The 13,352-nt window shown below is 37.4% G+C and overlaps 3 protein-coding genes across 3 annotated transcripts; 1 reads left to right on the top strand and 2 right to left on the bottom strand.

Moving 5' to 3' along the window:
- Positions 1 to 515: 515 nt before the first annotated feature.
- On the bottom strand, positions 516 to 4,696 carry LOC110801966 (protein WVD2-like 7). Its single transcript, XM_022007374.2, has 8 exons — positions 4,362 to 4,696; positions 3,704 to 4,252; positions 2,350 to 2,655; positions 2,185 to 2,243; positions 1,636 to 1,738; positions 1,481 to 1,543; positions 997 to 1,107; positions 516 to 917 (listed from the first exon to the last, which is right to left on the bottom strand). Exons 1-8 carry the CDS (start codon positions 4,431 to 4,433, stop codon positions 768 to 770), a joined length of 1,413 nt encoding a protein of 470 aa, XP_021863066.1. The 5' UTR covers positions 4,434 to 4,696; the 3' UTR covers positions 516 to 767.
- Positions 4,697 to 9,103: 4,407 nt separating this feature from the next.
- Positions 9,104 to 10,131, top strand: LOC130465574 (uncharacterized). The gene is made up of 4 exons (XM_056834388.1): positions 9,104 to 9,218; positions 9,335 to 9,817; positions 9,906 to 9,943; positions 10,039 to 10,131. The coding sequence occupies exons 1-4, from the start codon at positions 9,104 to 9,106 to the stop codon at positions 10,129 to 10,131; spliced, it is 729 nt and encodes a 242-aa protein (XP_056690366.1).
- Positions 10,132 to 10,344: 213 nt separating this feature from the next.
- On the bottom strand, positions 10,345 to 13,205 carry LOC130468261 (uncharacterized). The gene is made up of 2 exons (XM_056837950.1): positions 10,940 to 13,205; positions 10,345 to 10,798 (listed from the first exon to the last, which is right to left on the bottom strand). The coding sequence occupies exons 1-2, from the start codon at positions 11,093 to 11,095 to the stop codon at positions 10,493 to 10,495; spliced, it is 462 nt and encodes a 153-aa protein (XP_056693928.1). The 5' UTR covers positions 11,096 to 13,205; the 3' UTR covers positions 10,345 to 10,492.
- Between the last annotated feature and the right edge of the window lie 147 nt (positions 13,206 to 13,352).

Consider the following 13,352-nt stretch of genomic DNA (forward strand, 5'->3'; position numbering starts at 1 on the left):
ATCATATCATAATTAATCATATATTAATAAAATCAAAATTAATTTTTTTTTAAAAAAAAAATTCAAAACTAATTAAATCAGAAAATCCAAAAATAACCAAAAATAGGTAAGGTATGATCAACGGTTGATTATGGTATAATTAGCGACTAATTGGCCAGAATATGGGCTAAGATAGCAATTGACAACAATAACTTAACACATACGTAGTAATTGACAATTTTCAACAAGATTGGTAGTAATTTGCAGAAATCCCTAAAAATCTATGTAGTAGGTAATAATTAGCAAAATTTCCAAAAAGTAAAATAAAAAATATAACTTTGATGCCTGCTCACACCAAAAGACCATGATGCCTAGCTCAATAGCACATGCGGCATGCCCACAAAAAGTAATCCTGAACTTTTGCCTTCCAATCATCACAGTATCACACCCCGTAGCTCACGTCTATAGTTGAATCAGTAATGTAACAATTATATTCTACAAGGCAGTAGTAAGACCAACTTTAAACAATCAGAAGATGGTAAACTAATACAGTCATTAATAGAATCTTCTATATAACAATCTGATTCAGAAAGAATACATATGTGCAACTTATGGCGTTAGAAAAACTTGCAGAACCTGAAAGAATGTAAAATGACAGCACTCTGATAAAACAAATTGATGGCTAGCCCAAACTTCTTATATATACATGTTATTGAAGTTCTTCAATATCACTAATCTGTTGTCAATTTCAAACGCTTGACCCAAATTCTTGTTATAATTTGCTATTGTTAGACGGGTATATGAGTGGTTGTTTTACTACTCTTCAACCCAAATTGTTTCATTGAAGGCCTTCTTGGAGGTAATGCACTCTTATTTTGAGTTGTCGTTCTGTTAGCGTGTTTTCCTCCGCTGGGGGACTTACGATGTGTAGACTCGTTCTGCAAACAGATGAAACAGAAGATTATGACCAAATAATAATACTGAATGAGCTGAACAAGGTGATTGTTCAAGACTAACCTTCTGTTTAGGGCTACTGAATGTTCCGTTGTCTGCATAATAGTCAGGAGAAGACATAGATTTGAAGCAAAAGCTTTGTCTGAATTTGTTAAGTTCTGCTTCTGCTTTTTCCTGCAAGATCAACACTAGAATAAGTACCATCTCATGTAAAATATGTGTACAAATTAACACAATGCCAAATGAACTCTATGTTCTGTTAAAACTCTTGCATCTGCTGTAAAATTGACCCATTGCCTAAACTCGCTTATGTAAACCATCCCATATCCTAAATTAGCCACACCGACCATCTGAACAGATTGATAGAGTATAAAACTAGTCTTGGGACTTCGAAAACATTTTTGTCTGCAAATAAATTAGCACTGAATTCTGTTTCTGAAACCATCAAATTTGATGATCATACTGTGCATCCTATAATCTAGGTTGTCAGTGATTCAAGACCACAGTACTGTAACCAAGGAAAACATTGCAGTGAAATAGTAGTAACCTTGAATTTTAACGGTTGAGGTGCCTTTTCGGTAGCCATAGCATTGAACTTATCTTCCAGCTTCTGCAATACATCAGGATTTAACAGTTTTTCAGGAAACTTAAATAAAGTCTAGCATAATAATAATGTGCCTTAAAAAATGCTTGAAGTTTAACCTGCTTTCTTCTTGCAGTTCTGTCTGCACTCCTCAGGCAAAAAGAATTGGGAATAATGGGTGAACTTATCTTGTTCCTGCCAGTTCTTGGAGAATCGGAAATACTGAATGTAGAATACAAACATCATGAGATTCGAGTGCTAAACCACAATCAAGCATAACAATACTCAACTTAAAACACGAAGAACATTCTCCCATTCAGATATGCTAGGCTAACACGAATTCTTATTTAAAGATTGTGTACAATAAATATTGTACGGCGGAGATCAAGTTAACTTAAAATGCTTGAAAGTTACCAATATGACATACAAATTATCTACTTTTCAGTGAATTTTTTTTCTTTTCAAAATCACCAATGTATAAATGTAACCACGTGACCTTTTAAAATGTTTATCCATCCATCTTTTTTTCATAATATTAAAAATTAACCAAAACATATTAAAAGGTGCCAAAAAGTGGGTAAAAGTTATTCCAGTGTACAACAAATTTGGTGCGTGCAAAACCTATTGCCTACACCAGTCACTGAATCTTGAATGTGTTAGAAACATACACTCTTTTCGACAAATCTGGAGTCATGGGAGGAAGCTGTGGTGCACTGTTTGCAGAAGCCTGCAGTTTGTTTGAGGATGCTCTTGTTAATACACACATAAAACCAAGCAAGAAAAGTAGAAAACCAATGCAATGGCAATAAACACAAGGGGGAAGAGAAGAAGACCTTGGCAGGAGTTTTCGAGGGGGCGTTGGCGCAATCTTTGGAAGCCTTTGATGAACTTCCAAGTTTCTTAATAACTGGTGACATGATTCTGTTGAGTTCTCGGTTTATGGACATGCGAAGAGGAGTTTTCTTTTTATCAGGATCACCAACAGAACTTGCAGAAGACTTGTTTTTCACAGGAGTGGCGTAGTTTTCTTTGCCAGGATGAATTACATTAGCAGATCTAGCAGGAGATGGTATGTAGGATGAAAGTGGTGGATTCCTTTTGATTACTGCTGCAGATGCTTCTTGGTTTACATAATCTTTCTGTTACACCCAAATGGCTAAAACATGTTAAAAAGTGAAAGAATTGTTACGTTGATAATGTAATTTGAACATGTACTTAAATCATTCCACAAGACCCCCAACATATCATTAATCTTACATAAATAAGTCTTCTAGAGTCCACTTCGTACCATGTAGGATATGATCTACCAAAGTCTATGTAAGAAGAGATTGACCAATTATAAGTCTGGCAAGGTTCATCCTAAAACCACTTGTTGACCAGTAGAGTAACACACCAATCTTATATATTCTCTTTTGTTTAACATTGATACTCCCAGGCGTAACAACCTTTCATGTACACCCAACCGGACATACCAACATATCATTAAGCTTACATAATTAGTCTTCTAGACTCCACTTTGTACCATGTAGCCATGTAGGATATGATCTACCAAAGTCTATGTAAGAAAAGATTGACCACATATAAACCTGACGAGGCTTCATCCTAAAACCAATTGTTGGCCGGTAGAGTAACACACTAATCTTATATAGTCCCTTCTGTTTAACATTGATACTCCCAAGCATAACAACCTTTCATGTACACCCAACCGGACACGCCAACATATCATTAAGCTTACATAGTTAGTCTTCTAGACTCCACTTTGTACCATGTAGGATATGATCTACCAAAGTCTATGTAAGAAAAGACTGACTACACATAAGCCTGGCGAGGTTGCATCCTAAAAACCAATTGCTGATCGGTAGAGTAACAAACCAATCTTATATATTCCCTTCTGTTTAACATTAATACTCTCAGGTGTAACAACCTTTCATGTACATCCAACCGGACACCCCAACCCTCTAACGACAAAGAATTGCTTATTTCAAAGAAGAAAATTTGAGCATGAGAAACAAAAACATTGGTCATATCTCACACGTTCTGATACGGACTTGGGTACACCGTACAATGTAAGGATTATGTTATGAAATTGTGCTTCTACCAATTCAAGAATCAAATAAATAAAAACTTAAACAAGAAGAAAAAAGACAACAGAAATAACAACAATAATAATAGAGGGAGAGAAGTCACCTGCAAGACAGGTTTGTCCATCTGGGGAATCCCATTGCTTGGCTTGCAATTTTCACCCTTGTTAGAAGCTAAGTAAAGCTCAATTTTGTCGGGTTTTCGATCCGGTGGTGGTGGAATTACTTCTTTGGCCTCATTACCATTCTCTTCTTCAACATCAACACCAATTAAGTAAAGTTCATTCTGGTGAACTACAAATTCCCCTGCATCACTCTTATCACCTTCTTTGGGAACAATTTCATCCTGCTCGAAATTACTTACTTCAACCTGCAGATTAACATTTTCAGTAGTAGATGTAGTTTCAGCACTGTTGGCCTGCTCGAGTAAAGCTGCAGCCTTAAGAGCTGCCATTCTCTTGAAATGAGCTTCAAAATAAGCCTTCTTCTGGGCAACTGAGCCTGGTTTTGAGTATTTTTCAGCCTCTTTCACATAACGATTCCTGTTATTATTATTATTATTACTGTCAAATGATGACCACTTTTCCCAATCCAATTCTTCACAAACGTATCTTCCAAATGAAATTGATTCTCCCATTCCATACATTGGATTTTCCTGCCAATTTCAACATTCATATTCATATCTAGGTAAATAAAAACTATGTAAAATGCTAAATCCATATCTTAACCAGTTGAATTAGTAAAAAGGAAAAAGGATTTCTAACCTCATGAGTTTCATTGGAGAAGGTAGGCATGGTGTAAGAGAAAGGATGCACAACACAAGTAGACTCAGCCATGTTTCTTAATTTGCTGCAATTCTCAACTTTTTTGTTTTTTGTAGTGGAGAAACCCAGAATTTTACATGCTTGTTGAAAATAGAAATGGCTGTTTAACAGAAAAAGTAAGTATCCATTTTTTTAAATTTGAAATTTCAAAGAAAAGGGAGAGGCATTAAGGTAGGTGAAGGTCCTATAATCCTATTCGTTGTGGGAAAAGTGGTTCAAGAAAAAGGTAAGTGAGCCTAGAGAGGGAAAAATGTCGTTGTTTGGGTTTGATGAGAACCAAATTCACTATACTTAGTTTCGAAGTGTCATTTTTTAACCCAACTTGTTATGGCTTCATTAGTTCATTGGTCCCACTCCCTTAGTGACCCAATCCTAGATTGACCCGAACCAAATCGAATTGACCTGAACTAAAGTAATCGAACCAAATTGATTTGAATTGTCTGGCCTCAAATTTTAGCTAATTTTCTAACCTAAAAAACATAAACATAACCTAATCTAACCCGAAAAATTGATCCAATATAAACTAACCGGATATGACCAAACTGAAATTAACCTGAAATCTTGACCCAAACCAAACCAAATCCGACCATCCTTAAACCAAATTTTACCGAAATCTTGACCCAAACCAAACCCGATCCGACCATCCTTAAACCGAATTTTACCTGATACCTGAATGGACCCGACCCAAACTCATACTTACCCGAAGTAGGAGTGACCCAAAAGGATTCGAATCGATTTGATCCGATCCAAAACCGATCTAAACGACCCAATTGCCAAGTCTAGTGAATATGGTGGCCTGGTGAGTCGATTTAAATTACCCACTCGCGTAATTATGTACTCATGACAAAATTATGATTCCTTCACTGAAATTCGTACTATATTCATATTAATGTTCTAGGTCATAAATGTTAGTCATTTTAGTCTCTTTTAAATTTATTTACTTTTATCGTCGTTATACCTTTATAAATACCCAAATTCTTATATGAGACTGTCCTCACCATCAACTGATGGTGAGACCAGTTCACACTTGCGAATTTAGGTATGTTACTTCTATAGTTTAGATATGTTACTTTTTTTTTAGGAAAAATTACTTTAAATAATCCAACCTTTGGACCATTTTCTGAAATTAAGCCAACCTTTGGATTATTATTTAATAATCCAACCTTAATACCCATCTAACTTTTATTGCCCCCTACTGACTGGAAACCGGCTAAGAAAGTCAACCAAATTGTGAGACGTTTCGTTTTTTCCATTTTCCCTCCAAAACAGGCATTTACTCCCACCAGTACCACCCACCTTCTTCAATTCATACACTCTCTTGCCCTCTCTCCTGTCACTCTCAGTCTCTCACCACCATAATTGCAAGCAACACCTTAAACCTAAATTTGTACGAGCCAAGTGACGACATCTTTGTACGTTGATGAAATCATCGGTCATTTGAAGCTTGAAGGACCACTTCCTGCGAAAAACGCAATAAATTGCCGCAAGTCAGGTTAGTTGGAACCCTAATTTCGCTCTCAATTTTGGGTAAAATATGATTCTTGGGTGAATTTTTTAACAATTGATGTTCTTATGTCGAATTCTATGTTAATTATGCGTTTTTGTGAATTTTGCCCTAATTTTGTTAATTTTACGAAATTATGAAATTTGCCCTAATTTTCCAGTCAATTTTTCCCTAATTATTCGAACAAGTGAATAAAGTAGGAAAATTGAGTAATGGTTGATTGAATTGAGTGATTGTGTAATTGTTGACTACATTATTTCGTTGGTTTAATTAATCAATTATTTGGCACAAATTCAAATTGATAGTGTGAATTCAATATGTTGTTTGCAGTTGTTGTGATGGGAATAAATTTGTGCATTTTTGTGTAATCGGGGACAATGTACTGAATAATTTTAAATTTGTCTAGGATGGGAGTTGTGACTTTGAAATTTTGGCATGGTGGGATCTTTAAGACGATTAGTAATGGTCAGTTAATTTATGTTGGTGGGAAGGGTAAGACTTGCCAAATCGATTCCGATGTTCTGTGTTGGTGGGATTTACTCGAGTTAGCAAAGAAATGTGGGGATTATGACACAATTCAGGGTCTGTTATATGTTGTTCCTGGGCAATCATTGGCAAATGGATTAAGGAAGGTGTATGAGGATGGGCAGGTTTTGGAGATGGCTGAGTTAGCATTGAAGTTTAGGTGTGTTGAAGTTTATGTAAATCATGGGGTTGACCTTTCACAGATGGCTCCAAAGGCTAAAAAATTACAGCCAAAAAGGGCCCCACTTCCAACTAAATTGGATTCTTTGAGATCTAGTCCTACAAAGTGTGTGTCAAGTGCAAAAAACACCACTGATGTAGCTGCACAAACAGCCAAAATATCACCCACAACCCAAAAAGATGCTTTCCCTAAAGATGCTTGTTTGACTGGTCCCACAAAAATAACCCCTAAAAACATTAGCCCCATCAAAAACAACAACAAACAACAGCCCCAACCTTCCCAACCACTTAATTCCCCCTCTATTCCAGATCCAGAACACACTTCTCTCTCTTTTCCTCAAACACAAACAAGCCTGATTGAAGGTGAAGTTGAAAATGAGTTTTTAAGAGATTATGAGTGGGAAGATCCTAGAGATTCTAGCCCTGTGGACCTACATGAGTTTGAGTTCAGTGAGTCTGAGGATGACCAAGATCCACTGTATAATCCTTACACTGATAAGGGTAAGTCAGTAGTACAGAATCCAGATGATGTTCAGTACACTGATGGTGATGATGAGTGCACAGATGATGATGATTACACCTATGGTGATGGTGGTACTGGCATAGATCTAAATAATGTCAACCTAGAGTATGAGTGTGGAAGTGAAGAGGAGGAGGTTGATGATGCTGGGTTCGAGTCTGATTGCAGTGATGATGAGTATAGAGCAGCTAAACAGAAAGTGCAGGAGGCCAATAATAAGTTATTCAGTTTAGCACAGCAAGTACAGTTAGAGGTTGAACAGAAAGGGAGGCCTGCTGAGCAAGATTGTGTACTTGGGGAGCAACAAAATGGTGGAGATGGTTATCACAGTGAGTATGAAAACAGTGAGGATGACATACACACACCACCAGATTCAGGAGATGAGGAGTTGACTTTTGGGGAAAGAAAGAAGAAGAGAGGGATTCTAGTTGGTGCTGACACTGATTTCTCTAAGTTTAAGTGGACTGTAGGGCAGAGATTTCCAAACAGGAAGGCATTTAAGGATGCAGTGGCTATGTATGGGGTATTACAAGGTAGAAATTTGTATTTTGTAGTGAGTGACAGAAAAAGACAGCAAAGGTTGGGTGTTAAGTGTGTGCAATCTTGTCCATTCTACTTGTATGCTTCTTGGGATTCAAAGAGAGCAGTTCTGGTGGTTAAAAGAGTGGTAGGAGAGCACACTTGTCAAAGAAATATGAAAAAGAATAGGCAGTTGAAGGCTTCTTGGGCAGCTAAACAGTTTCTGGATGTATTCAAGGCAAGACCGCATTGGCCAGCCCGGGAAATTATGGAGTCAGTGAGGAGGGCTTTCAAAGTGTTAATTAAGAGAAGTTTAGCTTATAAGATCAAGTATGCTGCCCATGAAATGCTTCATGGTTCAATGCATGAACATTACAAGAAAGTTGGTGGGTATATTGAAGCTCTAAAGTCCGCTAGCCCGGGAACAGAAATTGAATTGGTGACAGACCCAACCAAGGACAAATTCCCACCAGTTTTCCAAAGATTATTCACCTGTTTTGAAGACTTGCAGCAGGGGTGGAAAGAGGGGTGTAGGAAGGTCATATGTGTGGATGCTTGCTTTTTAAAGACGTTCCTAGGTGGTCAACTCTTGGTTGCTGTTGGTCGAGACGGGAACGATCAGATGTATCCCATTGCCTGGGCAGTTGCTGAGGGTGAGAACAACAACTCTTGGGTATGGTTCTTCGAGCATCTGCAACACTGCCTTGGCCTAGGGGATGGTTCTGGCTTTGCTATAATTTCTGACGAGCATGTGGTACGTATTTATTTATGTTTAACTCTTGACATTTATGGTTTATGTGTTACATGTTGTGTTTACTTGTACATTTGTGTGTTAATTGGGATCACTTGTGTAGGGTATACTCCATGGTAGAGCTGCTGTTCTCCCCAATGCAGAACATAGACATTGTGCGAGACATATATTTGCACACTGGCACAAGGCTTTCAGGGGGGATGAAATGAAGTTGCTCTTTTGGAAGATTGCAAAAGCATACAACTTGGCAGATTACAATGATGCACTAGCAGAACTTGGTGCGATAAATGAGGAAGCTGTGACTGCCTTCAATGCTTACAACCCAAAACTGTTCTGCAGGGCTTACTTGGATTGTTCTATGAAGACCGATGCGATCACTAGCAACATGGCAGAAACGTTCAACGGATACATCATTAATGCAAGGACAAAACATCTATTATATATGCTGGAAGACATCAGACTATCCTTGATGCAAAGAATGGTTGTAAAGAGGCAAGAGATGGAGAAGTCATCATCCGTACTATGTCCAAGAATTCAGACCAAACTTGATGAGGAGAAGACCAAGGCTGCCAACTGTGATGTAATTCCCTCAACTGACAGTAAGTTCAATGTGAGCTATTACTTGGATCAGTACGTTGGTAGTTGATCTAGAAGCCAAGAGTTGCAGTTGTAGAAAGTGGAATATGCTCGGTATCCCGTGTTGCCATGCTGTTGCATGCATTTACTTCCTGAACAAAGAAGCTGAAGCGTATGTAGATGACTGCTACAAAAGAGAAGTGTACTTGAAAGCATACTCAGGTAAGCATGTTCTCTTATTGTGATCTCTTGGTTGGTTTAGCTATAGACGAGCACGTATTTTGCATTTGAAGCTTAGGAATCGTAGTCATTTGACATTTATGGTTTTCCAATAATAGGCTCCATACCAGCAATTGAAGGTGAACGCTATTGGCCTAGGGTGGAGCATCCTTTAGATCCTCCCCCCATCAAAATTGAGCCAGGGAGACCTAGAGTAAACAGAATCAGGGATCCAATGGAGGATCCGAAGAAGCCCGGAACCTTGAAAAGAACTGGCATTGAAATGACATGCAGTGTGTGTCATATCAAGGGCCACAATAAAAGGCGATGCCCCAACAAGGACAGTGCACCTGCCCCATCTGAACCCCAACCAAAAAGGCCAAGAGGCAGACCAAGGAAGGATGGTCAACCTCCTGTCTCTCACTCACAAGTTGCATCAACTGATCACCACAATGCAACTGCACTACCAAGCAAACTTGGAAGAGGAGGTAGGATGTGCAGAGGTGGAGCCGGTTCATGGGGGGGGGGGGGGAAGAACATCAAGAGGCAGAGGCACAAGGGGAGGGAGGACATCTACAGGAAGAGGAAGGGGAAGAAACCAAGTATGTGATGAGAAATTTGTGTGTTTTCTGCTTTTTTGTTGTTGTTTCTTGTTGCTGTCACTCATACCCTTGCTTATTTGCATTGCAGGTACCGGTGGGCAGTGGGTGGTTCATTGCATCAGATGGGTCTGCACACACCAATGTAAGTGTTTCTTTTGTTGATTGTTGAAATCACTGGGGTGTCTGTAGTTGTTAACACTGGTCTGTTTATTTTTTTGCAGCAAGGTTCTAGACAACCTAGATCAGCCAATGAACAAGCTACCCCATCAAGTCAAGCCTCCACAGTGCACCAAGGAACCCAGCCTCGTGCTTAGCATATTATCATCCTTAGTGTATGACAATGACAATGAAGTTTTTGCTGGTTTTATGTTGTGTAATGATCTTTAACATTACTCGTATGATATGTAATGATCTTTAACATTACTCGTATGTTCTGTAATGATCTACTCGTATGCTATATTAACTTATCAGGTTGTTCTTCTATTTTGAAATAGATTGCGATCGAGTAAACAAAGTCTCGTATTTTATTTCGTCAATTATGCAACTTCTTTCAATACATGAACATCTTATAACCACTTACACAATGACTGATCTAAAACAAAACAAAAACTTATTTTTCGTGACTCTTACAGTTTTCAAAAGACAATTATTCGGGTAAACATTCATCCCGATTAACTACTTCAAATACATAATCAGGATGCAAAAAAACACCCAGGAACATAACAAAGCCATCGAGAAATTCTTCTCATTTCTAGAGGTCTTCATAAGCTCAATACGCGTGTGGCAAAGCTCGATTTTTAGCTCTTGATTCTCTTCCTCCAGATTCTCTTTTTTCACCTGCAATTTCTTGTTTTTCTCTGCCATTAATTGTTGCTCCTGCTCCATCTTCATTATCATAGAATCCTTCTCCAAAATCTTACACTCAAGCTCTTCTATTTGATTGTTACCAGGTATCCATCTGAAAAATTTACATGTTGTATTCTACTCCAAACCAAGCAAAAACAAGTTAATTTCTCAAACAAAAACCCGATTAAGGGAGAAATTAATTGGATTATTTTTGGGTTTTTCACCAAATTCATTTTACAAGATGATCAAATTAAAGGGGGTGGGGGATTCACTTACTGGCCATAAAGGGCATCCATGGAATTTCATTCCAACATTCGGACCGTGTTTCACCGTCCGCACAACCGCTTCATTACCACATTCACAAATCAATGCACTTCGTGAATTTTGTGAAGATCCAGACCCACCTGAGATTTGCCCCTTCCAAGCTTGCATTGTCGTTAAATTTGGGAAACAAAAAAAAAAAAAAAAATTGGAGCAGAGCTGTTCTTCAATGGAGATGAACGAAAGAAAGGAACCAAGAAGAGTAAAAAAGAAGAAAGAAAGAAAGAAAGAAAGAAAGAAGATAAAAGATAGAAATGGAAGGAGGATTTTTTTAAAATAAAAAGGAAAGAGGGACCACCCCACGTGAGTTACTAACGGCTATATGCCACGTCATCAGAATGACCTGCTGAACTTGTTGGGTGACCTACAAGGGGCAATAAAAGTTAGATGGGTATTAAGGTTGGATTATTAAATAATAATCCAAAGGTTGGCTTAATTTCAGAAAATGGTCCAAGGGTTGGATTATTTAAAGTAATTTTTCCTTTTTTTTATAATTTTAGAGGAGATACTTGTTTTAGTTTATGTATGTTACTTCTATAGTTTATACATGTTACTTTTTTTATACAGAGTAGTTTTAGGGGAGATACCTTCTTAGTTTAGGTATGTTACTTCTATAGTTTAGACATGTTATTTATTTATTTTTTTATAATTTTAGAGGAAGTACTTTTTTTAGTTTAGGTATGTTACTTCTATAGTTTAGACATGTTATTTTTTTTTTTTAATAATTTTAGATAATGTATTTTTTTTAGTTTAGGTATGTTATTTCTATAGTTTAGACTTTAGACATGTTACTTTTTTTTATAATTTTAGATGAGGTACTTTTTTAGTTTAGATATGTTACTTCTATAGTTTAGACATGTTACTTTTTTTTATACGGAATAGTTGTAGGGGGTACATTTTTAGTTTAGGTATGTTACTTTTATAGTTTAAACATGTTACTTTTTTTTTATATATAATTTTAGAGGAGGTACTTTTTAGTTTAGGTATGTTACTTCTATAGTTTAGATCTGTTACTTTTTTATATAGTTTTAGGGGGGTACGCTATTGGTTTCGCGTTCGTCATAGGAGACGCACTGTATATATTAAATATATAAATGACCTAATTATTTACTTCCAAATAAAAATTTATCCTTGGAATATTGTAAGTTAATTTAAAAAAGAGGGACTATGGGTGATTAATAACTTAATATCTATGTTAGGGAGTATATTATACGGTGTAATCGTAAAAACACTTAACAAGAGGATATAACGATAACTAAAGAGACAAAGCAGTCAGATAATTTAGTGGAGGTAGTATTTAATTTGAACATTGATGATAAAGATTACCGTTGCCGTTCCGGCTGCATGTGACATTGCCCTGGATTAAAGCAAAAGGTAAACGGGATAAGTTACTGACCTTTCATTGGTATCATTACGCTGTCGCTGGCCCAATTTTATTTTAGCTTTTAAATATAAAATTAGTTTAAAAAATCAAGTTTTATTAGACCAGTTAATTACCCAACTCGGCTTCCTCTAATAGCGTGGTGGCGAAAACATCTCAACACCGGCGGGCGCCGTATCACATCTCAGCACTGCCATTAGAAGTCATCACTGCAAAGGTTGTCACCACAATATCACCTTTTCAGATTTCGAAATTAAGGCACTGCAAAACATCCGCCGCCGCCGCCACCACGCGTTGGTATTATATAAGTTAAACAATTAATCAATTAGTTGTAGATGAGATTCAATTTCAAATACATCTAGTTATGCATATCTGATCCTCATGTTAATCCTTTTGAGAGTGAAACTTAATTAAACCATAACGATATAGTAGGAGAATAGCTAATTTCGCCGCCGAGAAATCCACCGCTTATTCGATATTCCGCTAACAATGAATGACCGAAGATGAATCAAAATTCAATAAATCCGACTAGCATCCTCAACGAGCCCACTAATCTCCCCAGGACCTGCCAAATCATGTTCATTCACCGCCAAGTTATCCCCTTCAATAATAAGAATTTTACACCCCATCGCCAACGTACTTTTAGTTCTTTTTCAAAGTGTTAAACCTCCAGCAAATAAGATGGAGTCATCTGGGTGAAATATCATGGCTCCCGCCACTAACAAGTAACAACGCTCCTTCGTCATCGCGAATAACAAACCCCTAGCGTGTAGTGAAAGTCTTGGTCTTCCATGTTGGATCATCTTATGTATGTGGTTAGTAACGGTTGGTTTGACGGATAGTATACTCCATATAATGATATTTTCATATTTGATAAAGAGCCATCAAACAATATAGTAGCAATTACAGGCCTGCACAAAATCCTCCCAGGCAAAACAAGTAAGCCCAACAAATTACCAGATATATACACCACAACCAAGATACTCC

Source organism: Spinacia oleracea, chromosome 1 (genome assembly GCF_020520425.1).
Source record: "Spinacia oleracea cultivar Varoflay chromosome 1, BTI_SOV_V1, whole genome shotgun sequence".
Classification (NCBI taxonomy): Eukaryota; Viridiplantae; Streptophyta; class Magnoliopsida; order Caryophyllales; family Amaranthaceae; genus Spinacia; species Spinacia oleracea.